Raw genomic sequence first — 25,786 nt, 5'->3', positions numbered from 1 at the left:
CCCAGCGCCTTGGGCTCAGCAGCGCCCTCATTCTCAGGCCGGCGGCTCTGCCCTGAGGGGAGCAGGAAGGTCACCAACTGCCGCAGGCGGACCTCAAGCCCCTCCCACTGCTGGAGCCTGACCTCCCCCGGCCCCACCCCTTCCCCTACCCCAGCAGGACGAGAGCTCGTCTTCCCCTGGCTTCCAACGTGAGGCCCGGCCCTGGGCCCCGATTGGGCACTGCCCCAGTCCGGAGCCAATCACAGTGGCCAGGGAGGTGGAACGCACCGATTGGCCAGGGCCAGGTCATGTGACCATACTCCCCAGGAAACTCAAATATTACCAAGATTCCCTAACAAACCAATGAACAAAATTATCCAGTAAAGGCAAACCGTACATTTTAATGAGGCCAATGTCACAGAAAAAAAAAAAAATCCTTCACAATGAACTGCTCAAGGAAGCTACTAAATAAGCTTTCAGAAAAGTGAAGTCGTTTTTTTTTTTTTTTTTTTTTAATAGGGTGACGGAGAGCTATACCTTTCCCATCTATGTGAATTTAGGTTTAAACTAGATTTCCCTCGGCTATTATATAAGACAAAAAACCCCACATCACCCCCTTTCACTCCCCCCACCCCCAAAAAGTGTTTTAGTCTATTGAATTTTTGTGTCCTCAGTTGTGTCTGATTCACGGCAACTCACGAACTCCACACAGCCAGGCTCTTCCGTCCATGGAATTCAGGGCAATTTTTTCTGTCACAGCAAATGCCCACCCTGGGTGATCCAAAGGCAAGGGCTCAGAGGCTCCTGAGAGACTAACTCCTTTCAGCTGAGCACAGAGCTGGCTCCTCACTGGGATGCCTGTGGCCTGGGGCTCCCAGAGGGGAGAGCAGCACTCGCCCCACCGTGTGGTCACTGCTGGAAGTGCAGGCAGCTCCTCACTCCCCCTTGACAGTGTCCCTGAGGGCAGAACAGTGTGAATCTACTCAAGGTGGAAACGCAAACTCCGATGCAACCAAACTTCCCACAAGGTCTCCAAAACCACTCAGGAACAGGGAATTGGAAACTGCAGGGCATGACATGAATGGAGATGGAGACTTGACACCTTACACCGAGTTCACTTCCAGTTATCCCTAGACAAAGTTTCCATGAAAACTTGTCACAAATCTAGAAGAGCAATGAGCAGAAACCGGACATGTGCTTTGAGTCTTCACACACAAAACGAAAAGGCAGCTCACAAAACAACCCAGAGAATACAGTGGACTTTGCAAAATCAAAGATATCTACTGTGGGAAAGACCTCATTACAAAAGCAAAAGACAGGTCATACATCGCGAGACGAATGAGTGGAAACACAAAGCTTCTCAAGGATGTGTCTCCAAACAGACAAAGAACACCAACACGACAAGCCTGTGAAAACTAGGGAAAGGTCTGAAGGGACAGCAGACTGAGGAAGACACACACAGAGTATCCCGGATGATGTCCAGCACTGAGGGCCTGGAGAAACAACAGTCTAGTTGCACTCCCTCAGGCCTGTGTGACCCTGGATGAGGCCTCTGTTTCCCGGTGGCTCTGAGAGATGGACAGGGAGGAAGGGGAAGAGAAATCACTTGCATTTCTAATACTCACAGCAAAGTCTTCCAATGAGAAGGGAATTATCACCCCCACTGACAATGCCATTCACTGAAGTGATACCCACGAGTCCATCTAACCCAGAAGGGAAGGAAGGACCTGTCCTGACAAAACGGCGAGAGATGGAAGAAGGAAGATCAAGCCCACACCAACCACTGGAAAGAGAAGCTGTGCTCAGGGCTTGAAAGAATTCCTATTGGGAAAATGATGTCACAGCCCCACAAGGCAATCCACAGCTTCGATGCTATTCCTCCCAAAATGCCAATGCATTTTCGCACCGAACAAAGAATTGCAAAAGGGGTACGGAAACAGAAAAGAGCCTAAATTGTCAATACAATCCGACGAAAAAGCCCCGATACGGACATCCAAGGTTGTGTGAAAGGAAATTAGACGACCAAACTAGGATCCTCAGGAGAGTATCGGAGAAGGCGATGGCGACCCACTCCAGTACTCTTGCCTGGAAAATGCCATGGACGGAGGAGCCTGGTAGGCTGCAGGCCATGGGGTCGCACAGAGTCAGGCACGACTGAAGTGACTTAGCCGCAGCGGCAGCAGCAGGACAGTATGCTATTGGGAATACAACAACACACACAGATCCAGATCGATGGAATAAAGTTGAGGGTCCAGAAACAAACCCCGGCATCCATGGTCAACTCATCTCTGACACAGAAGGGGAGAATATCCAAATGGGAACAAGAAAGCCTCTTCAATAAATGTCCATGGGAAAACCAGACAGCTACATCTGAAGAACGCTATTGGTTTTGATCTCACACCACCTCAATATCGGGGAAAAACCTCACCCTAAAGACTGATATCATGAGATAGCTAGAAAGAAGCGTAGGTCAAAGGCTCCTTAACATCAGAGTCTCCTTGCCATTTGCTGGGCGGAGGTAGAAATGGGTCTCTTCAAGTAAGGGAAAGAGGAAAACGAAGTACGCCAACGGGTTTCCATCCAATGGAACCTCTTCACAACAGAGAAGCTAAGCATTCAGAAATGCAAAAGATAGGAAACGGAACATGAGAGACTCCTTGCAAGTGGTGTATCTGAGAAGGGGTTCATATGGAAAGAGACGAAGAATGCACAGCACTCAGATTCCAAGAAACACCACCACCACCCTTGACCCTTCCCCCATGACCAACTCCGACCTAAAGCCTTTCTCTCCCTCTAACCTATCCCTAAAACATAACCCTCATCTAATCATATACATGTGCATTCCTAGCATCCATCCATCCACACACGAGAGAGAAAGAGGAAGACACAGACTGAATCGAGAAGGGAAAAGAGAGGGACAGAGCCAGAGAGAGACACGGAACCAGAGAGAGGAAAGGAATCGACGGTCCAGACTTTTCATCAATCTGTCTCGAAGGTAGAAGCAACGACAGCGCCCATCCACCCCAGAAGGGGGAAAAGGACGGAAGGTTTGGAGAGGAAAAGACAAGAACGCAGGGAGCCCTTAGAAGCTCAGCCACCCGCAGAAGCCGAGCTGGGACACTTGAACAGAATCTCAATGGAAACAGAGGACCAGAAAGTTGGCTACTCTTTTCTATAAGAGAGGGAGACCTTCGAGTCTTCCTTTCGGTCCTCCAACTTGGATGCGGGGTCTCAAAACAGTCAGGAGGGGGAGTGCCTTTTCCTGGGTACCACGGCGCATCCAGGCCTCGTTCTGCCCCATTCTGTGCTGTGTCAGCCCTGGATGGAGTCTTTCTTTCTGAAGTCTCAGCGCACAAGCTCCACGTGATATCGGCCCCAGGTGGAAAGGCATGGAGCTGCTCGTAGGCCGACAGAACTAGGAAGCAGATGGGAGAATGACCCCCACTCTGCAGATGGAGAGACTGGGGAAACCCTGAGGGGCATACGCTTGTCCAGGGCCACACCACTTATGAGAAGAAGGAGCCTGGTCTGAGAGCAGCGGGGTCCTCGGAGCTCAGGCCCTGGCTGCACCCAGGCCTCCCCAGGGCTGTGGGCTGGGCAGTGTGGCTGTCACTGTGCCTGCACATGGCCTAAGGGGGGTGGTCGAGCAGTCAGAAACCCAGAGATTCCCTTGGGAAGCTTTGGGGAAGGGACCTCAGCACGAACCCCAGGAAATGATGTCACCTGCCGGCAACAGAACCCAACAGAACCCGCAACCCAGGTATCCAGGCCTCCAGAGCGGAGAGGAGCCCCCAGCCAGATCACTTGCTGCCAGGATGTTCTGCTGTTTGCCCCTGCCCAGAGGCCGGGGCCTCAGGAGAGCTCACAGGCAGTGTGCGTGGGCACCCTGTCAACGTTGGCTCAGGGCACCCCCGAGAGGCCTCTGGCCCTTTGCCCGGAGAAACAGAAAGGTAACACGGGGAGCCCCAGGCCGGGCCAGCCCACCTCTCCCATGCCACCCGGAAACACCGGGTCCTTTGCCTGTGTGTGTGGATGCGGGTTTCTCGGGGTGTGTCTCCCTCAAGGAAGCCCAGGCGGATGTGGGGTCAGAAGCCGACGGGCAAGTTGTGTCCACACCCCAGGGGAGAGCAGGCTGGCTGGGATGGGGAGAGTGCGGGCAGCGCCGGCCGCCCAGGCTGGCCTCACACCCTCAGGTGGGTCTCTTTCCTCCCGGGTGGGGATCTGAGCAGACACACGTCTCTGACCCTTCTGGGAAGAGAAGTTCGAGCAGGCAGAAGCAGCGGCTCCACTGGCCAGGCCCAGCTCGGAAAAGTCCCAGCACGGCTGGCTGACGGTCACTGTCGTTGCAGAGCTTCCCACGTGATGAGGCCGAGGACGGGGACACCCCGTCCACCTCCCGGAGGGAGGGGTCGGAGCACCACCCCCCCGCCCCTGAGGCCCAGTGCAGGCTCCAGGTGAGCGTGCCCACGGAGGCATCAGCCCCACCGGGGGCGAAGCGGAGGCGGGGAAGGCCTGCTGCCGAGACACCGCCCAGGATACACCCGGCGGCCCAGTCTGAGGCTGCCACGGAGCTCAGCACACCCGGCTCCGACCCGGAGTCCCGAGAACCCCGGCCTCTGAGGCAGCAGGAGGACCTGGAGCCCAGCACGCCAGAGCACAGAGGTGAGGACGCTGGGGCTGGTGCACGGGAGTGTGTGGGGAGGGGGTGCTGAGCTACACAGGGACGAGTCCCCGAAAGATGCTGCTGGGCCTGCAGGAAGCGCTGGCCTCACACCCCCACCCCCATCTTGCACACTTCAGTCCCAAAAGACATCCGACCCTGGGTATTCTTTGGGAATCTCTTGGAAGCTTTCTGTCCCGGGATACGCACATGCCAAGGCTGGCCTGTGGGCAAACTTTGCTTCTCCCCCAGCTCTAGCACTGGCCTCCAACTGGAACCAGGCTCCACTTCCCAGACCTGTCCCTACAGAGGTGGTGGCTCCAGGTGCAGGACCCAGGGATCCACCGAGGGCAGATGGAGAACCGAGACTTGCCCTCGCAGAGACACCAGGCCAGCTGGGTTCTGGCCAGCACACCGGGCAGATCGGATCTCCGTGCCTGCAGGACCCCCAGCCCCAGGCACTGATGTCCCACCCCCTCAGCCAGAACCTCCACCTCCACGTGCACCTGTACCTGCTCGGGCTTTGGCAGGAGAACCCGAGGCAGAGGAGGAGTCACCGCCTCGGCAGGGAGAGCCTGCCCTGGCTCCCGCGCAACACCCAGACGCCGACGATGACTCACCCGCCCCTGCAGGAAGAACGAGCCCCCGCTCTGGACAGAGACCCAGAGCCCTTGCCGGAAACACCACGTCCAGGGGAGCGGTCGGCTCTGCCGCCTCCATCCCTGTCGGCTCACCGTGGACGCCGTCAACTCGGTCTGCCCCCAGGGGACATGGAGTTCCTTTCCCCTGAACTGCTTTGCATTTGGTTTGTTTCCACCTTACTGGTGATGTTTTACTTTTTGTATGGTTTCGTGTATTTTTGTTGGTTAAGTTGGGATTAGTAAACTTTTTCATCATTGTTGCAATTTGGGAACACTGTTGTGTGACTCTGGTGATACTGTGTTACCATCACCACTTTGTGGTTTCAGACCCGTTTGATCTTTATGCCCCACCCCCCAACAAAGCCTGGATTCAAGGCAAGCACGCCCTGTTCATCCCTCCCCCCCGATCCTGAACACAATTTCAACTTTTCTTTCTGCATTCCTTCCTATATTCTTGGTGTCCCCAATCAATGACTCTCAGTGAAATGACTGAAGGAGTTTCTTTCGGACTCTCCACCTACTGTAAGACTCCATTGGAGAGTTCTCATTTTTATGTCATTTGAACTAGCCTTTGATAGCTGACAGGACGGTGTACGTCCTTTCAAGATATCATGTGCCAAACGAAGCCCTTTTGGCAAATGCCATCATTATCTCCAGGCAGGCATTGCTCTTTGAAGGGTGACATCTCAGCCAGAAGGCAGAGGCTGAGCTCCTCTTGTTGCACCAGCTCCCAAAAGAAGCCAAGAAAGGGAGCTGGAACAACAAACCACCCCAACGCCCAGGAAAGCGTTCTTCACGACAGAAGGCTAGAAAATGACCCAACAACCTTGTGGCCCAGAACCCCTCTAGAAAAATCACTGTTCCATACAAAAGAGAAACACGTGGGAAGTTCCAAGGAGAGGCAATGCCCATGGCCAGTGTACTTTAGAGACGGCCTGACCGCTCCGGGAAAGACACGCACCGACGGAACCCCTTGGGAAACAGCAGTGAGAGTCCTCACCGTCGTAAGGGTTTCCTCTGGGGACAACCTGCCCTGGGCACCACATGGGGGAGCAGACCGGCTTCTCTTCCTCTGCCCCCACACCATTCACTCATGAAGGCAGCTCAGGTGTTCTCATGCCCTGCCTGCCTGCCTGCCTGCCTGCCTGGCTCATCCGTGAGCTGTGACCACCTCCAGGGCAGGACTCCACCTTCTCCTCTCTGTGTACCGTGAATCTGCACACAGTGGGCTTTCAGAACCTTAGGAGACTTGAGCCATTCCCACTCGAGCCAGAACCCTCCCCAGGAAGGAAAACGGCTGTGGAGTCATTTTGGCCCCTGCACTGCTTCCGAAAGCCTGGCGGCTCCTACAGCCTCTACGGTGTGAAGAGGGAGGTCCCTTTTGACAGAGCTTTCCGGCTGTCAGATCTAAGCTGTTGTTTCACTGTCAGCTGTGTCTCTTCCGTTGCAGCCAGGTGGGCCACGCTGCTCCAAAGGGGCTCACAAGCTGAGTGGCAAGGGAGGTATTGAGAGGACAGGGATGGCTACAACGTGCTGCAAACTGAGTGAGGGTCCCCACAATCCTCAGCAAAGGTCTGTGGTGTGCAAGTGGGGAGTAGAGGGCCCCCAAGTTCCAAAGGAAGGGAGGTACTCGGGAGCTAAAGCCCTTGGCTGCTGTGGTAGCAGCTGCAGATGGCAGCTCGTCCACAGTGCACTTCGAATGAGGTCATATGAGCGGGACTCTGGAAATGGCTCCGAAATCAAGAGAAAGGGGTCAGGGTATGTGGGAATCCGGCGGGGGTGGGGGGTGGATGAAGGAAGGTGTCCTTCCTCTCTCCAGTGCAATTTGGTTTGGTGAGTCTCAAAGCTACCAGATGGCACTTCCCAAGTCAGGCCCCCGCAGGAATCAGGGTGGGCTGCGTGCCTCGGCCCCTGCCACAGGGACAAGCCACACCAGTGGCCTCCCTGAGCTCCAATGGCCGGATCTGGGGGTTCTGTCTGGGTGCACACCTCCTTGCTGTGGCCAAGTTCCCCCCTTCTCTGAGCACCAGCTTCATCCTCTCGAATGAGGACATCGATTGCTACCTTGGCACGTTACTCTCTTCATCCTGTGAAGACTCATTAGGCTTATCCTACAATTACTAGCTGGCCCGAAGAGATATCTCCTGAATCCAGATTAAGCTGGAGTCTCCCAGGCTCATCTGGCATGTCTTCCCTGAAGTCTGCCAAAACCCACACCCTTGCATTTCCAGGGACTCCCCTTAGCCAGCTGGGCAGAAAACCCAGCATGGTTCAAACAAGCTGACAGACAAGCGGGAGAGGACTCACGGGCAGACGGCCTCCCTCAGGTCTCGGGTGGAGCTCTGGGACCACAGCAGCAGCGGGCCATCCCAGCGCCTTGGGCTCAGCAGCGCCCTCATTCTCAGGCCGGCGGCTCTGCCCTGAGGGGAGCAGGAAGGTCACCAACTGCCGCAGGCGGACCTCAAGCCCCTCCCACTGCTGGAGCCTGACCTCCCCCGGCCCCACCCCTTCCCCTACCCCAGCAGGACGAGAGCTCGTCTTCCCCTGGCTTCCAACGTGAGGCCCGGCCCTGGGCCCCGATTGGGCACTGCCCCAGTCCGGAGCCAATCACAGTGGCCAGGGAGGTGGAACGCACCGATTGGCCAGGGCCAGGTCATGTGACCATACTCCCCAGGAAACTCAAATATTACCAAGATTCCCTAACAAACCAATGAACAAAATTATCCAGTAAAGGCAAACCGTACATTTTAATGAGGCCAATGTCACAGAAAAAAAAAAAAATCCTTCACAATGAACTGCTCAAGGAAGCTACTAAATAAGCTTTCAGAAAAGTGAAGTCGTTTTTTTTTTTTTTTTTTTTTAATAGGGTGACGGAGAGCTATACCTTTCCCATCTATGTGAATTTAGGTTTAAACTAGATTTCCCTCGGCTATTATATAAGACAAAAAACCCCACATCACCCCCTTTCACTCCCCCCACCCCCAAAAAGTGTTTTAGTCTATTGAATTTTTGTGTCCTCAGTTGTGTCTGATTCACGGCAACTCACGAACTCCACACAGCCAGGCTCTTCCGTCCATGGAATTCAGGGCAATTTTTTCTGTCACAGCAAATGCCCACCCTGGGTGATCCAAAGGCAAGGGCTCAGAGGCTCCTGAGAGACTAACTCCTTTCAGCTGAGCACAGAGCTGGCTCCTCACTGGGATGCCTGTGGCCTGGGGCTCCCAGAGGGGAGAGCAGCACTCGCCCCACCGTGTGGTCACTGCTGGAAGTGCAGGCAGCTCCTCACTCCCCCTTGACAGTGTCCCTGAGGGCAGAACAGTGTGAATCTACTCAAGGTGGAAACGCAAACTCCGATGCAACCAAACTTCCCACAAGGTCTCCAAAACCACTCAGGAACAGGGAATTGGAAACTGCAGGGCATGACATGAATGGAGATGGAGACTTGACACCTTACACCGAGTTCACTTCCAGTTATCCCTAGACAAAGTTTCCATGAAAACTTGTCACAAATCTAGAAGAGCAATGAGCAGAAACCGGACATGTGCTTTGAGTCTTCACACACAAAACGAAAAGGCAGCTCACAAAACAACCCAGAGAATACAGTGGACTTTGCAAAATCAAAGATATCTACTGTGGGAAAGACCTCATTACAAAAGCAAAAGACAGGTCATACATCGCGAGACGAATGAGTGGAAACACAAAGCTTCTCAAGGATGTGTCTCCAAACAGACAAAGAACACCAACACGACAAGCCTGTGAAAACTAGGGAAAGGTCTGAAGGGACAGCAGACTGAGGAAGACACACACAGAGTATCCCGGATGATGTCCAGCACTGAGGGCCTGGAGAAACAACAGTCTAGTTGCACTCCCTCAGGCCTGTGTGACCCTGGATGAGGCCTCTGTTTCCCGGTGGCTCTGAGAGATGGACAGGGAGGAAGGGGAAGAGAAATCACTTGCATTTCTAATACTCACAGCAAAGTCTTCCAATGAGAAGGGAATTATCACCCCCACTGACAATGCCATTCACTGAAGTGATACCCACGAGTCCATCTAACCCAGAAGGGAAGGAAGGACCTGTCCTGACAAAACGGCGAGAGATGGAAGAAGGAAGATCAAGCCCACACCAACCACTGGAAAGAGAAGCTGTGCTCAGGGCTTGAAAGAATTCCTATTGGGAAAATGATGTCACAGCCCCACAAGGCAATCCACAGCTTCGATGCTATTCCTCCCAAAATGCCAATGCATTTTCGCACCGAACAAAGAATTGCAAAAGGGGTACGGAAACAGAAAAGAGCCTAAATTGTCAATACAATCCGACGAAAAAGCCCCGATACGGACATCCAAGGTTGTGTGAAAGGAAATTAGACGACCAAACTAGGATCCTCAGGAGAGTATCGGAGAAGGCGATGGCGACCCACTCCAGTACTCTTGCCTGGAAAATGCCATGGACGGAGGAGCCTGGTAGGCTGCAGGCCATGGGGTCGCACAGAGTCAGGCACGACTGAAGTGACTTAGCCGCAGCGGCAGCAGCAGGACAGTATGCTATTGGGAATACAACAACACACACAGATCCAGATCGATGGAATAAAGTTGAGGGTCCAGAAACAAACCCCAGCATCCATGGTCAACTCATCTCTGACACAGAAGGGGAGAATATCCAAATGGGAACAAGAAAGCCTCTTCAATAAATGTCCATGGGAAAACCAGACAGCTACATCTGAAGAACGCTATTGGTTTTGATCTCACACCACCTCAATATCGGGGAAAAACCTCACCCTAAAGACTGATATCATGAGATAGCTAGAAAGAAGCGTAGGTCAAAGGCTCCTTAACATCAGAGTCTCCTTGCCATTTGCTGGGCGGAGGTAGAAATGGGTCTCTTCAAGTAAGGGAAAGAGGAAAACGAAGTACGCCAACGGGTTTCCATCCAATGGAACCTCTTCACAACAGAGAAGCTAAGCATTCAGAAATGCAAAAGATAGGAAACGGAACATGAGAGACTCCTTGCAAGTGGTGTATCTGAGAAGGGGTTCATATGGAAAGAGACGAAGAATGCACAGCACTCAGATTCCAAGAAACACCACCACCACCCTTGACCCTTCCCCCATGACCAACTCCGACCTAAAGCCTTTCTCTCCCTCTAACCTATCCCTAAAACATAACCCTCATCTAATCATATACATGTGCATTCCTAGCATCCATCCATCCACACACGAGAGAGAAAGAGGAAGACACAGACTGAATCGAGAAGGGAAAAGAGAGGGACAGAGCCAGAGAGAGACACGGAACCAGAGAGAGGAAAGGAATCGACGGTCCAGACTTTTCATCAATCTGTCTCGAAGGTAGAAGCAACGACAGCGCCCATCCACCCCAGAAGGGGGAAAAGGACGGAAGGTTTGGAGAGGAAAAGACAAGAACGCAGGGAGCCCTTAGAAGCTCAGCCACCCGCAGAAGCCGAGCTGGGACACTTGAACAGAATCTCAATGGAAACAGAGGACCAGAAAGTTGGCTACTCTTTTCTATAAGAGAGGGAGACCTTCGAGTCTTCCTTTCGGTCCTCCAACTTGGATGCGGGGTCTCAAAACAGTCAGGAGGGGGAGTGCCTTTTCCTGGGTACCACGGCGCATCCAGGCCTCGTTCTGCCCCATTCTGTGCTGTGTCAGCCCTGGATGGAGTCTTTCTTTCTGAAGTCTCAGCGCACAAGCTCCACGTGATATCGGCCCCAGGTGGAAAGGCATGGAGCTGCTCGTAGGCCGACAGAACTAGGAAGCAGATGGGAGAATGACCCCCACTCTGCAGATGGAGAGACTGGGGAAACCCTGAGGGGCATACGCTTGTCCAGGGCCACACCACTTATGAGAAGAAGGAGCCTGGTCTGAGAGCAGCGGGGTCCTCGGAGCTCAGGCCCTGGCTGCACCCAGGCCTCCCCAGGGCTGTGGGCTGGGCAGTGTGGCTGTCACTGTGCCTGCACATGGCCTAAGGGGGGTGGTCGAGCAGTCAGAAACCCAGAGATTCCCTTGGGAAGCTTTGGGGAAGGGACCTCAGCACGAACCCCAGGAAATGATGTCACCTGCCGGCAACAGAACCCAACAGAACCCGCAACCCGGGTATCCAGGCCTCCAGAGCGGAGAGGAGCCCCCAGCCAGATCACTTGCTGCCAGGATGTTCTGCTGTTTGCCCCTGCCCAGAGGCCGGGGCCTCAGGAGAGCTCACAGGCAGTGTGCGTGGGCACCCTGTCAACGTTGGCTCAGGGCACCCCCGAGAGGCCTCTGGCCCTTTGCCCGGAGAAACAGAAAGGTAACACGGGGAGCCCCAGGCCGGGCCAGGCCACCTCTCCCATGCCACCCGGAAACACCGGGTCCTTTGCCTGTGTGTGTGGATGCGGGTTTCTCGGGGTGTGTCTCCCTCAAGGAAGCCCAGGCGGATGTGGGGTCAGAAGCCGACGGGCAAGTTGTGTCCACACCCCAGGGGAGAGCAGGCTGGCTGGGATGGGGAGAGTGCGGGCAGCGCCGGCCGCCCAGGCTGGCCTCACACCCTCAGGTGGGTCTCTTTCCTCCCGGGTGGGGATCTGAGCAGACACACGTCTCTGACCCTTCTGGGAAGAGAAGTTCGAGCAGGCAGAAGCAGCGGCTCCACTGGCCAGGCCCAGCTCGGAAAAGTCCCAGCACGGCTGGCTGACGGTCACTGTCGTTGCAGAGCTTCCCACGTGATGAGGCCGAGGACGGGGACACCCCGTCCACCTCCCGGAGGGAGGGGTCGGAGCACCACCCCCCCGCCCCTGAGGCCCAGTGCAGGCTCCAGGTGAGCGTGCCCACGGAGGCATCAGCCCCACCGGGGGCGAAGCGGAGGCGGGGAAGGCCTGCTGCCGAGACACCGCCCAGGATACACCCGGCGGCCCAGTCTGAGGCTGCCACGGAGCTCAGCACACCCGGCTCCGACCCGGAGTCCCGAGAACCCCGGCCTCTGAGGCAGCAGGAGGACCTGGAGCCCAGCACGCCAGAGCACAGAGGTGAGGACGCTGGGGCTGGTGCACGGGAGTGTGTGGGGAGGGGGTGCTGAGCTACACAGGGACGAGTCCCCGAAAGATGCTGCTGGGCCTGCAGCAAGCGCTGGCCTCACACCCCCACCCCCATCTTGCACACTTCAGTCCCAAAAGACATCCGACCCTGGGTATTCTTTGGGAATCTCTTGGAAGCTTTCTGTCCCGGGATACGCACATGCCAAGGCTGGCCTGTGGGCAAACTTTGCTTCTCCCCCAGCTCTAGCACTGGCCTCCAACTGGAACCAGGCTCCACTTCCCAGACCTGTCCCTACAGAGGTGGTGGCTCCAGGTGCAGGACCCAGGGATCCACCGAGGGCAGATGGAGAACCGAGACTTGCCCTCGCAGAGACACCAGGCCAGCTGGGTTCTGGCCAGCACACCGGGCAGATCGGATCTCCGTGCCTGCAGGACCCCCAGCCCCAGGCACTGATGTCCCACCCCCTCAGCCAGAACCTCCACCTCCACGTGCACCTGTACCTGCTCGGGCTTTGGCAGGAGAACCCGAGGCAGAGGAGGAGTCACCGCCTCGGCAGGGAGAGCCTGCCCTGGCTCCCGCGCAACACCCAGACGCCGACGATGACTCACCCGCCCCTGCAGGAAGAACGAGCCCCCGCTCTGGACAGAGACCCAGAGCCCTTGCCGGAAACACCACGTCCAGGGGAGCGGTCGGCTCTGCCGCCTCCATCCCTGTCGGCTCACCGTGGACGCCGTCAACTCGGTCTGCCCCCAGGGGACATGGAGTTCCTTTCCCCTGAACTGCTTTGCATTTGGTTTGTTTCCACCTTACTGGTGATGTTTTACTTTTTGTATGGTTTCGTGTATTTTTGTTGGTTAAGTTGGGATTAGTAAACTTTTTCATCATTGTTGCAATTTGGGAACACTGTTGTGTGACTCTGGTGATACTGTGTTACCATCACCACTTTGTGGTTTCAGACCCGTTTGATCTTTATGCCCCACCCCCCAACAAAGCCTGGATTCAAGGCAAGCACGCCCTGTTCATCCCTCCCCCCCGATCCTGAACACAATTTCAACTTTTCTTTCTGCATTCCTTCCTATATTCTTGGTGTCCCCAATCAATGACTCTCAGTGAAATGACTGAAGGAGTTTCTTTCGGACTCTCCACCTACTGTAAGACTCCATTGGAGAGTTCTCATTTTTATGTCATTTGAACTAGCCTTTGATAGCTGACAGGACGGTGTACGTCCTTTCAAGATATCATGTGCCAAACGAAGCCCTTTTGGCAAATGCCATCATTATCTCCAGGCAGGCATTGCTGTTTGAAGGGTGACATCTCAGCCAGAAGGCAGAGGCTGAGCTCCTCTTGTTGCACCAGCTCCCAAAAGAAGCCAAGAAAGGGAGCTGGAACAACAAACCACCCCAACGCCCAGGAAAGCGTTCTTCACGACAGAAGGCTAGAAAATGACCCAACAACCTTGTGGCCCAGAACCCCTCTAGAAAAATCACTGTTCCATAAAAAAGAGAAACACGTGGGAAGTTCCAAGGAGAGGCAATGCCCATGGCCAGTGTACTTTAGAGACGGCCTGACCGCTCCGGGAAAGACACGCACCGACGGAACCCCTTGGGAAACAGCAGTGAGAGTCCTCACCGTCGTAAGGGTTTCCTCTGGGGACAACCTGCCCTGGGCACCACATGGGGGAGCAGACCGGCTTCTCTTCCTCTGCCCCCACACCATTCACTCATGAAGGCAGCTCAGGTGTTCTCATGCCCTGCCTGCCTGCCTGCCTGCCTGCCTGGCTCATCCGTGAGCTGTGACCACCTCCAGGGCAGGACTCCACCTTCTCCTCTCTGTGTACCGTGAATCTGCACACAGTGGGCTTTCAGAACCTTAGGAGACTTGAGCCATTCCCACTCGAGCCAGAACCCTCCCCAGGAAGGAAAACGGCTGTGGAGTCATTTTGGCCCCTGCACTGGTTCCGAAAGCCTGGCGGCTCCTACAGCCTCTACGGTGTGAAGAGGGAGGTCCCTTTTGACAGAGCTTTCCGGCTGTCAGATCTAAGCTGTTGTTTCACTGTCAGCTGTGTCTCTTCCGTTGCAGCCAGGTGGGCCACGCTGCTCCAAAGGGGCTCACAAGCTGAGTGGCAAGGGAGGTATTGAGAGGACAGGGATGGCTACAACGTGCTGCAAACTGAGTGAGGGTCCCCACAATCCTCAGCAAAGGTCTGTGGTGTGCAAGTGGGGAGTAGAGGGCCCCCAAGTTCCAAAGGAAGGGAGGTACTCGGGAGCTAAAGCCCTTGGCTGCTGTGGTAGCAGCTGCAGATGGCAGCTCGTCCACAGTGCACTTCGAATGAGGTCATATGAGCGGGACTCTGGAAATGGCTCCGAAATCAAGAGAAAGGGGTCAGGGTATGTGGGAATCCGGCGGGGGTGGGGGGTGGATGAAGGAAGGTGTCCTTCCTCTCTCCAGTGCAATTTGGTTTGGTGAGTCTCAAAGCTACCAGATGGCACTTCCCAAGTCAGGCCCCCGCAGGAATCAGGGTGGGCTGCGTGCCTCGGCCCCTGCCACAGGGACAAGCCACACCAGTGGCCTCCCTGAGCTCCAATGGCCGGATCTGGGGGTTCTGTCTGGGTGCACACCTCCTTGCTGTGGCCAAGTTCCCCCCTTCTCTGAGCACCAGCTTCATCCTCTCGAATGAGGACATCGATTGCTACCTTGGCACGTTACTCTCTTCATCCTGTGAAGACTCATTAGGCTTATCCTACAATTACTAGCTGGCCCGAAGAGATATCTCCTGAATCCAGATTAAGCTGGAGTCTCCCAGGCTCATCTGGCATGTCTTCCCTGAAGTCTGCCAAAACCCACACCCTTGCATTTCCAGGGACTCCCCTTAGCCAGCTGGGCAGAAAACCCAGCATGGTTCAAACAAGCTGACAGACAAGCGGGAGAGGACTCACGGGCAGACGGCCTCCCTCAGGTCTCGGGTGGAGCTCTGGGACCACAGCAGCAGCGGGCCATCCCAGCGCCTTGGGCTCAGCAGCGCCCTCATTCTCAGGCCGGCGGCTCTGCCCTGAGGGGAGCAGGAAGGTCACCAACTGCCGCAGGCGGACCTCAAGCCCCTCCCACTGCTGGAGCCTGACCTCCCCCGGCCCCACCCCTTCCCCTACCCCAGCAGGACGAGAGCTCGTCTTCCCCTGGCTTCCAACGTGAGGCCCGGCCCTGGGCCCCGATTGGGCACTGCCCCAGTCCGGAGCCAATCACAGTGGCCAGGGAGGTGGAACGCACCGATTGGCCAGGGCCAGGTCATGTGACCATACTCCCCAGGAAACTCAAATATTACCAAGATTCCCTAACAAACCAATGAACAAAATTATCCAGTAAAGGCAAACCGTACATTTTAATGAGGCCAATGTCACAGAAAAAAAAAAAATCCTTCACAATGAACTGCTCAAGGAAGCTACTAAATAAGCTTTCAGAAAAGTGAAGTCGTTTTTTTTTTTTTTTTTTTTTAATAGGGTGACGGAGAGCTATACCTTTCCCATCTATGTGAATTTAGGTTTAAACTAGATTTCCCTCGGCTATTATATAAGACAAAAAACCCCACATCACCCCCTTTCACTCCCCCCACCCCCAAAAAGTGTTTTAGTCTATTGAATTTTTGTGTCCTCAGTTGTGTCTGATTCACGGCAACTCACGAACTCCACACAGCCAGGCTCTTCCGTCCATGGAATTCAGGGCAATTTTTTCTGTCACAGCAAATGCCCACCCTGGGTGATCCAAAGGCAAGGGCTCAGAGGCTCCTGAGAGACTAACTCCTTTCAGCTGAGCACAGAGCTGGCTCCTCACTGGGATGCCTGTGGCCTGGGGCTCCCAGAGGGGAGAGCAGCACTCGCCCCACCGTGTGGTCACTGCTGGAAGTGCAGGCAGCTCCTCACTCCCCCTTGACAGTGTCCCTGAGGGCAGAACAGTGTGAATCTACTCAAGGTGGAAACGCAAACTCCGATGCAACCAAACTTCCCACAAGGTCTCCAAAACCACTCAGGAACAGGGAATTGGAAACTGCAGGGCATGACATGAATGGAGATGGAGACTTGACACCTTACACCGAGTTCACTTCCAGTTATCCCTAGACAAAGTTTCCATGAAAACTTGTCACAAATCTAGAAGAGCAATGAGCAGAAACCGGACATGTGCTTTGAGTCTTCACACACAAAACGAAAAGGCAGCTCACAAAACAACCCAGAGAATACAGTGGACTTTGCAAAATCAAAGATATCTACTGTGGGAAAGACCTCATTACAAAAGCAAAAGACAGGTCATACATCGCGAGACGAATGAGTGGAAACACAAAGCTTCTCAAGGATGTGTCTCCAAACAGACAAAGAACACCAACACGACAAGCCTGTGAAAACTAGGGAAAGGTCTGAAGGGACAGCAGACTGAGGAAGACACACACAGAGTATCCCGGATGATGTCCAGCACTGAGGGCCTGGAGAAACAACAGTCTAGTTGCACTCCTTCAGGCCTGTGTGACCCTGGATGAGGCCTCTGTTTCCCGGTGGCTCTGAGAGATGGACAGGGAGGAAGGGGAAGAGAAATCACTTGCATATCTAATACTCACAGCAAAGTCTTCCAATGAGAAGGGAATTATCACCCCCACTGACAATGCCATTCACTGAAGTGATACCCACGAGTCCATCTAACCCAGAAGGGAAGGAAGGACCTGTCCTGACAAAACGGCGAGAGATGGAAGAAGGAAGATCAAGCCCACACCAACCACTGGAAAGAGAAGCTGTGCTCAGGGCTTGAAAGAATTCCTATTGGGAAAATGATGTCACAGCCCCACAAGGCAATCCACAGCTTCGATGCTATTCCTCCCAAAAGGCCAATGCATTTTCGCACCGAACAAAGAATTGCAAAAGGGGTACGGAAACAGAAAAGAGCCTAAATTGTCAATACAATCCGACGAAAAAGCCCCGATACGGACATCCAAGGTTGTGTGAAAGGAAATTAGACGACCAAACTAGGATCCTCAGGAGAGTATCGGAGAAGGCGATGGCGACCCACTCCAGTACTCTTGCCTGGAAAATGCCATGGACGGAGGAGCCTGGTAGGCTGCAGGCCATGGGGTCGCACAGAGTCAGGCACGACTGAAGTGACTTAGCCGCAGCGGCAGCAGCAGGACAGTATGCTATTGGGAATACAACAACACACACAGATCCAGATCGATGGAATAAAGTTGAGGGTCCAGAAACAAACCCCGGCATCCATGGTCAACTCATCTCTGACACAGAAGGGGAGAATATCCAAATGGGAACAAGAAAGCCTCTTCAATAAATGTCCATGGGAAAACCAGACAGCTACATCTGAAGAACGCTATTGGTTTTGATCTCACACCACCTCAATATCGGGGAAAAACCTCACCCTAAAGACTGATATCATGAGATAGCTAGAAAGAAGCGTAGGTCAAAGGCTCCTTAACATCAGAGTCTCCTTGCCATTTGCTGGGCGGAGGTAGAAATGGGTCTCTTCAAGTAAGGGAAAGAGGAAAACGAAGTACGCCAACGGGTTTCCATCCAATGGAACCTCTTCACAACAGAGAAGCTAAGCATTCAGAAATGCAAAAGATAGGAAACGGAACATGAGAGACTCCTTGCAAGTGGTGTATCTGAGAAGGGGTTCATATGGAAAGAGACGAAGAATGCACAGCACTCAGATTCCAAGAAACACCACCACCACCCTTGACCCTTCCCCCATGACCAACTCCGACCTAAAGCCTTTCTCTCCCTCTAACCTATCCCTAAAACATAACCCTCATCTAATCATATACATGTGCATTCCTAGCATCCATCCATCCACACACGAGAGAGAAAGAGGAAGACACAGACTGAATCGAGAAGGGAAAAGAGAGGGACAGAGCCAGAGAGAGACACGGAACCAGAGAGAGGAAAGGAATCGACGGTCCAGACTTTTCATCAATCTGTCTCGAAGGTAGAAGCAACGACAGCGCCCATCCACCCCAGAAGGGGGAAAAGGACGGAAGGTTTGGAGAGGAAAAGACAAGAACGCAGGGAGCCCTTAGAAGCTCAGCCACCCGCAGAAGCCGAGCTGGGACACTTGAACAGAATCTCAATGGAAACAGAGGACCAGAAAGTTGGCTACTCTTTTCTATAAGAGAGGGAGACCTTCGAGTCTTCCTTTCGGTCCTCCAACTTGGATGCGGGGTCTCAAAACAGTCAGGAGGGGGAGTGCCTTTTCCTGGGTACCACGGCGCATCCAGGCCTCGTTCTGCCCCATTCTGTGCTGTGTCAGCCCTGGATGGAGTCTTTCTTTCTGAAGTCTCAGCGCACAAGCTCCACGTGATATCGGCCCCAGGTGGAAAGGCATGGAGCTGCTCGTAGGCCGACAGAACTAGGAAGCAGATGGGAGAATGACCCCCACTCTGCAGATGGAGAGACTGGGGAAACCCTGAGGGGCATACGCTTGTCCAGGGCCACACCACTTATGAGAAGAAGGAGCCTGGTCTGAGAGCAGCGGGGTCCTCGGAGCTCAGGCCCTGGCTGCACCCAGGCCTCCCCAGGGCTGTGGGCTGGGCAGTGTGGCTGTCACTGTGCCTGCACATGGCCTAAGGGGGGTGGTCGAGCAGTCAGAAACCCAGAGATTCCCTTGGGAAGCTTTGGGGAAGGGACCTCAGCACGAACCCCAGGAAATGATGTCACCTGCCGGCAACAGAACCCAACAGAACCCGCAACCCAGGTATCCAGGCCTCCAGAGCGGAGAGGAGCCCCCAGCCAGATCACTTGCTGCCAGGATGTTCTGCTGTTTGCCCCTGCCCAGAGGCCGGGGCCTCAGGAGAGCTCACAGGCAGTGTGCGTGGGCACCCTGTCAACGTTGGCTCAGGGCACCCCCGAGAGGCCTCTGGCCCTTTGCCCGGAGAAACAGAAAGGTAACACGGGGAGCCCCAGGCCGGGCCAGGCCACCTCTCCCATGCCACCCGGAAACACCGGGTCCTTTGCCTGTGTGTGTGGATGCGGGTTTCTCGGGGTGTGTCTCCCTCAAGGAAGCCCAGGCGGATGTGGGGTCAGAAGCCGACGGGCAAGTTGTGTCCACACCCCAGGGGAGAGCAGGCTGGCTGGGATGGGGAGAGTGCGGGCAGCGCCGGCCGCCCAGGCTGGCCTCACACCCTCAGGTGGGTCTCTTTCCTCCCGGGTGGGGATCTGAGCAGACACACGTCTCTGACCCTTCTGGGAAGAGAAGTTCGAGCAGGCAGAAGCAGCGGCTCCACTGGCCAGGCCCAGCTCAGAAAACTCCCAGCACGGCTGGCTGACGGTCACTGTCGTTGCAGAGCTTCCCACGTGATGAGGCCGAGGACGGGGACACCCCGTCCACCTCCCGGAGGGAGGGGTCGGAGCACCACCCCCCCGCCCCTGAGGCCCAGTGCAGGCTCCAGGTGAGCGTGCCCACGGAGGCATCAGCCCCACCGGGGGCGAAGCGGAGGCGGGGAAGGCCTGCTGCCGAGACACCGCCCAGGATACACCCGGCGGCCCAGTCTGAGGCTGCCACGGAGCTCAGCACACCCGGCTCCGACCCGGAGTCCCGAGAACCCCGGCCTCTGAGGCAGCAGGAGGACCTGGAGCCCAGCACGCCAGAGCACAGAGGTGAGGACGCTGGGGCTGGTGCACGGGAGTGTGTGGGGAGGGGGTGCTGAGCTACACAGGGACGAGTCCCCGAAAGATGCTGCTGGGCCTGCAGGAAGCGCTGGCCTCACACCCCCACCCCCATCTTGCACACTTCAGTCCCAAAAGACATCCGACCCTGGGTATTCTTTGGGAATCTCTTGGAAGCTTTCTGTCCCGGGATACGCACATGCCAAGGCTGGCCTGTGGGCAAACTTTGCTTCTCCCCCAGCTCTAGCACTGGCCTCCAACTGGAACCAGGCTCCACTTCCCAGACCTGTCCCTACAGAGGTGGTGGCTCCAGGTGCAGGACCCAGGGATCCACCGAGGGCAGATGGAGAACCGAGACTTGCCCTCGCAGAGACACCAGGCCAGCTGGGTTCTGGCCAGCACACCGGGCAGATCGGATCTCCGTGCCTGCAGGACCCCCAGCCCCAGGCACTGATGTCCCACCCCCTCAGCCAGAACCTCCACCTCCACGTGCACCTGTACCTGCTCGGGCTTTGGCAGGAGAACCCGAGGCAGAGGAGGAGTCACCGCCTCGGCAGGGAGAGCCTGCCCTGGCTCCCGCGCAACACCCAGACGCCGACGATGACTCACCCGCCCCTGCAGGAAGAACGAGCCCCCGCTCTGGACAGAGACCCAGAGCCCTTGCCGGAAACACCACGTCCAGGGGAGCGGTCGGCTCTGCCGCCTCCATCCCTGTCGGCTCACCGTGGACGCCGTCAACTCGGTCTGCCCCCAGGGGACATGGAGTTCCTTTCCCCTGAACTGCTTTGCATTTGGTTTGTTTCCACCTTACTGGTGATGTTTTACTTTTTGTATGGTTTCGTGTATTTTTGTTGGTTAAGTTGGGATTAGTAAACTTTTTCATCATTGTTGCAATTTGGGAACACTGTTGTGTGACTCTGGTGATACTGTGTTACCATCACCACTTTGTGGTTTCAGACCCGTTTGATCTTTATGCCCCACCCCCCAACAAAGCCTGGATTCAAGGCAAGCACGCCCTGTTCATCCCTCCCCCCCGATCCTGAACACAATTTCAACTTTTCTTTCTGCATTCCTTCCTATATTCTTGGTGTCCCCAATCAATGACTCTCAGTGAAATGACTGAAGGAGTTTCTTTCGGACTCTCCACCTACTGTAAGACTCCATTGGAGAGTTCTCATTTTTATGTCATTTGAACTAGCCTTTGATAGCTGACAGGACGGTGTACGTCCTTTCAAGATATCATGTGCCAAACGAAGCCCTTTTGGCAAATGCCATCATTATCTCCAGGCAGGCATTGCTGTTTGAAGGGTGACATCTCAGCCAGAAGGCAGAGGCTGAGCTCCTCTTGTTGCACCAGCTCCCAAAAGAAGCCAAGAAAGGGAGCTGGAACAACAAACCACCCCAACGCCCAGGAAAGCGTTCTTCACGACAGAAGGCTAGAAAATGACCCAACAACCTTGTGGCCCAGAACCCCTCTAGAAAAATCACTGTTCCATAAAAAAGAGAAACACGTGGGAAGTTCCAAGGAGAGGCAATGCCCATGGCCAGTGTACTTTAGAGACGGCCTGACCGCTCCGGGGAAGACACGCACCGACGGAACCCCTTGGGAAACAGCAGTGAGAGTCCTCACCGTCGTAAGGGTTTCCTCTGGGGACAACCTGCCCTGGGCACCACATGGGGGAGCAGACCGGCTTCTCTTCCTCTGCCCCCACACCATTCACTCATGAAGGCAGCTCAGGTGTTCTCATGCCCTGCCTGCCTGCCTGCCTGCCTGCCTGGCTCATCCGTGAGCTGTGACCACCTCCAGGGCAGGACTCCACCTTCTCCTCTCTGTGTACCGTGAATCTGCACACAGTGGGCTTTCAGAACCTTAGGAGACTTGAGCCATTCCCACTCGAGCCAGAACCCTCCCCAGGAAGGAAAACGGCTGTGGAGTCATTTTGGCCCCTGCACTGGTTCCGAAAGCCTGGCGGCTCCTACAGCCTCTACGGTGTGAAGAGGGAGGTCCCTTTTGACAGAGCTTTCCGGCTGTCAGATCTAAGCTGTTGTTTCACTGTCAGCTGTGTCTCTTCCGTTGCAGCCAGGTGGGCCACGCTGCTCCAAAGGGGCTCACAAGCTGAGTGGCAAGGGAGGTATTGAGAGGACAGGGATGGCTACAACGTGCTGCAAACTGAGTGAGGGTCCCCACAATCCTCAGCAAAGGTCTGTGGTGTGCAAGTGGGGAGTAGAGGGCCCCCAAGTTCCAAAGGAAGGGAGGTACTCGGGAGCTAAAGCCCTTGGCTGCTGTGGTAGCAGCTGCAGATGGCAGCTCGTCCACAGTGCACTTCGAATGAGGTCATATGAGCGGGACTCTGGAAATGGCTCCGAAATCAAGAGAAAGGGGTCAGGGTATGTGGGAATCCGGCGGGGGTGGGGGGTGGATGAAGGAAGGTGTCCTTCCTCTCTCCAGTGCAATTTGGTTTGGTGAGTCTCAAAGCTACCAGATGGCACTTCCCAAGTCAGGCCCCCGCAGGAATCAGGGTGGGCTGCGTGCCTCGGCCCCTGCCACAGGGACAAGCCACACCAGTGGCCTCCCTGAGCTCCAATGGCCGGATCTGGGGGTTCTGTCTGGGTGCACACCTCCTTGCTGTGGCCAAGTTCCCCCCTTCTCTGAGCACCAGCTTCATCCTCTCGAATGAGGACATCGATTGCTACCTTGGCACGTTACTCTCTTCATCCTGTGAAGACTCATTAGGCTTATCCTACAATTACTAGCTGGCCCGAAGAGATATCTCCTGAATCCAGATTAAGCTGGAGTCTCCCAGGCTCATCTGGCATGTCTTCCCTGAAGTCTGCCAAAACCCACACCCTTGCATTTCCAGGGACTCCCCTTAGCCAGCTGGGCAGAAAACCCAGCATGGTTCAAACAAGCTGACAGACAAGCGGGAGAGGACTCACGGGCAGACGGCCTCCCTCAGGTCTCGGGTGGAGCTCTGGGACCACAGCAGCAGCGGGCCATCCCAGCGCCTTGGGCTCAGCAGCGCCCTCATTCTCAGGCCGGCGGCTCTGCCCTGAGGGGAGCAGGAAGGTCACCAACTGCCGCAGGCGGACCTCAAGCCCCTCCCACTGCTGGAGCCTGACCTCCCCCGGCCCCACCCCTTCCCCTACCCCAGCAGGACGAGAGCTCGTCTTCCCCTGGCTTCCAACGTGAGGCCCGGCCCTGGGCCCCGATTGGGCACTGCCCCAGTCCGGAGCCAATCACAGTGGCCAGGGAGGTGGAACGCACCGATTGGCCAGGGCCAGGTCATGTGACCATACTCCCCAGGAAACTCAAATATTACCAAGATTCCCTAACAAACCAATGAACAAAATTATCCAGTAAAGGCAAACCGTACATTTTAATGAGGCCAATGTCACAGAAAAAAAAAAAATCCTTCACAATGAACTGCTCAAGGAAGCTACTAAATAAGCTTTCAGAAAAGTGAAGTCGTTTTTTTTTTTTTTTTTTTTAATAGGGTGACGGAGAGCTATACCTTTCCCATCTATGTGAATTTAGGTTTAAACTAGATTTCCCTCGGCTATTATATAAGACAAAAAACCCCACATCACCCCCTTTCACTCCCCCCACCCCCAAAAAGTGTTTTAGTCTATTGAATTTTTGTGTCCTCAGTTGTGTCTGATTCACGGCAACTCACGAACTCCACACAGCCAGGCTCTTCCGTCCATGGAATTCAGGGCAATTTTTTCTGTCACAGCAAATGCCCACCCTGGGTGATCCAAAGGCAAGGGCTCAGAGGCTCCTGAGAGACTAACTCCTTTCAGCTGAGCACAGAGCTGGCTCCTCACTGGGATGCCTGTGGCCTGGGGCTCCCAGAGGGGAGAGCAGCACTCGCCCCACCGTGTGGTCACTGCTGGAAGTGCAGGCAGCTCCTCACTCCCCCTTGACAGTGTCCCTGAGGGCAGAACAGTGTGAATCTACTCAAGGTGGAAACGCAAACTCCGATGCAACCAAACTTCCCACAAGGTCTCCAAAACCACTCAGGAACAGGGAATTGGAAACTGCAGGGCATGACATGAATGGAGATGGAGACTTGACACCTTACACCGAGTTCACTTCCAGTTATCCCTAGACAAAGTTTCCATGAAAACTTGTCACAAATCTAGAAGAGCAATGAGCAGAAACCGGACATGTGCTTTGAGTCTTCACACACAAAACGAAAAGGCAGCTCACAAAACAACCCAGAGAATACAGTGGACTTTGCAAAATCAAAGATATCTACTGTGGGAAAGACCTCATTACAAAAGCAAAAGACAGGTCATACATCGCGAGACGAATGAGTGGAAACACAAAGCTTCTCAAGGATGTGTCTCCAAACAGACAAAGAACACCAACACGACAAGCCTGTGAAAACTAGGGAAAGGTCTGAAGGGACAGCAGACTGAGGAAGACACACACAGAGTATCCCGGATGATGTCCAGCACTGAGGGCCTGGAGAAACAACAGTCTAGTTGCACTCCCTCAGGCCTGTGTGACCCTGGATGAGGCCTCTGTTTCCCGGTGGCTCTGAGAGATGGACAGGGAGGAAGGGGAAGAGAAATCACTTGCATTTCTAATACTCACAGCAAAGTCTTCCAATGAGAAGGGAATTATCACCCCCACTGACAATGCCATTCACTGAAGTGATACCCACGAGTCCATCTAACCCAGAAGGGAAGGAAGGACCTGTCCTGACAAAACGGCGAGAGATGGAAGAAGGAAGATCAAGCCCACACCAACCACTGGAAAGAGAAGCTGTGCTCAGGGCTTGAAAGAATTCCTATTGGGAAAATGATGTCACAGCCCCACAAGGCAATCCACAGCTTCGATGCTATTCCTCCCAAAAGGCCAATGCATTTTCGCACCGAACAAAGAATTGCAAAAGGGGTACGGAAACAGAAAAGAGCCTAAATTGTCAATACAATCCGACGAAAAAGCCCCGATACGGACATCCAAGGTTGTGTGAAAGGAAATTAGACGACCAAACTAGGATCCTCAGGAGAGTATCGGAGAAGGCGATGGCGACCCACTCCAGTACTCTTGCCTGGAAAATGCCATGGACGGAGGAGCCTGGTAGGCTGCAGGCCATGGGGTCGCACAGAGTCAGGCACGACTGAAGTGACTTAGCCGCAGCGGCAGCAGCAGGACAGTATGCTATTGGGAATACAACAACACACACAGATCCAGATCGATGGAATAAAGTTGAGGGTCCAGAAACAAACCCCGGCACCCATGGTCAACTCATCTCTGACACAGAAGGGGAGAATATCCAAATGGGAACAAGAAAGCCTCTTCAATAAATGTCCATGGGAAAACCAGACAGCTACATCTGAAGAACGCTATTGGTTTTGATCTCACACCACCTCAATATCGGGGAAAAACCTCACCCTAAAGACTGATATCATGAGATAGCTAGAAAGAAGCGTAGGTCAAAGGCTCCTTAACATCAGAGTCTCCTTGCCATTTGCTGGGCGGAGGTAGAAATGGGTCTCTTCAAGTAAGGGAAAGAGGAAAACGAAGTACGCCAACGGGTTTCCATCCAATGGAACCTCTTCACAACAGAGAAGCTAAGCATTCAGAAATGCAAAAGATAGGAAACGGAACATGAGAGACTCCTTGCAAGTGGTGTATCTGAGAAGGGGTTCATATGGAAAGAGACGAAGAATGCACAGCACTCAGATTCCAAGAAACACCACCACCACCCTTGACCCTTCCCCCATGACCAACTCCGACCTAAAGCCTTTCTCTCCCTCTAACCTATCCCTAAAACATAACCCTCATCTAATCATATACATGTGCATTCCTAGCATCCATCCATCCACACA

The 25,786-nt window shown here is 54.5% G+C and overlaps 3 protein-coding genes across 3 annotated transcripts; all 3 read left to right on the top strand.

Annotated features, from left to right (window-relative positions):
* The first annotated feature begins 1,313 nt into the window (after positions 1–1,313).
* LOC145529848 (uncharacterized) lies at positions 1,314–5,552 on the top strand. Its single transcript, XM_081550610.1, has 3 exons — positions 1,314–3,929; positions 4,329–4,641; positions 4,892–5,552. Exons 1-3 carry the CDS (start codon positions 3,693–3,695, stop codon positions 5,518–5,520), a joined length of 1,179 nt encoding a protein of 392 aa, XP_081406736.1. The 5' UTR covers positions 1,314–3,692; the 3' UTR covers positions 5,521–5,552.
* A 2,574-nt stretch (positions 5,553–8,126) lies between these two features.
* LOC145529881 (uncharacterized) lies at positions 8,127–13,200 on the top strand. Its single transcript, XM_081550644.1, has 3 exons — positions 8,127–11,577; positions 11,977–12,289; positions 12,540–13,200. Exons 1-3 carry the CDS (start codon positions 11,341–11,343, stop codon positions 13,166–13,168), a joined length of 1,179 nt encoding a protein of 392 aa, XP_081406770.1. The 5' UTR covers positions 8,127–11,340; the 3' UTR covers positions 13,169–13,200.
* Positions 13,201–15,773: 2,573 nt separating this feature from the next.
* LOC145529882 (uncharacterized) lies at positions 15,774–20,847 on the top strand. The gene is made up of 3 exons (XM_081550645.1): positions 15,774–19,224; positions 19,624–19,936; positions 20,187–20,847. The coding sequence occupies exons 1-3, from the start codon at positions 18,988–18,990 to the stop codon at positions 20,813–20,815; spliced, it is 1,179 nt and encodes a 392-aa protein (XP_081406771.1). The 5' UTR covers positions 15,774–18,987; the 3' UTR covers positions 20,816–20,847.
* Positions 20,848–25,786: the final 4,939 nt, after the last annotated feature.

Source organism: Giraffa tippelskirchi, chromosome 12 (genome assembly GCF_054371585.1).
Source record: "Giraffa tippelskirchi isolate mGirTip1 chromosome 12, T2T-mGirTip1v1.2.pri, whole genome shotgun sequence".
NCBI classification, from domain to species: Eukaryota; Metazoa; Chordata; class Mammalia; order Artiodactyla; family Giraffidae; genus Giraffa; species Giraffa tippelskirchi.
The sequence above is the reverse complement of the archived record's forward strand: the minus strand, read 5'-3'. Positions and strand labels throughout refer to the sequence as shown.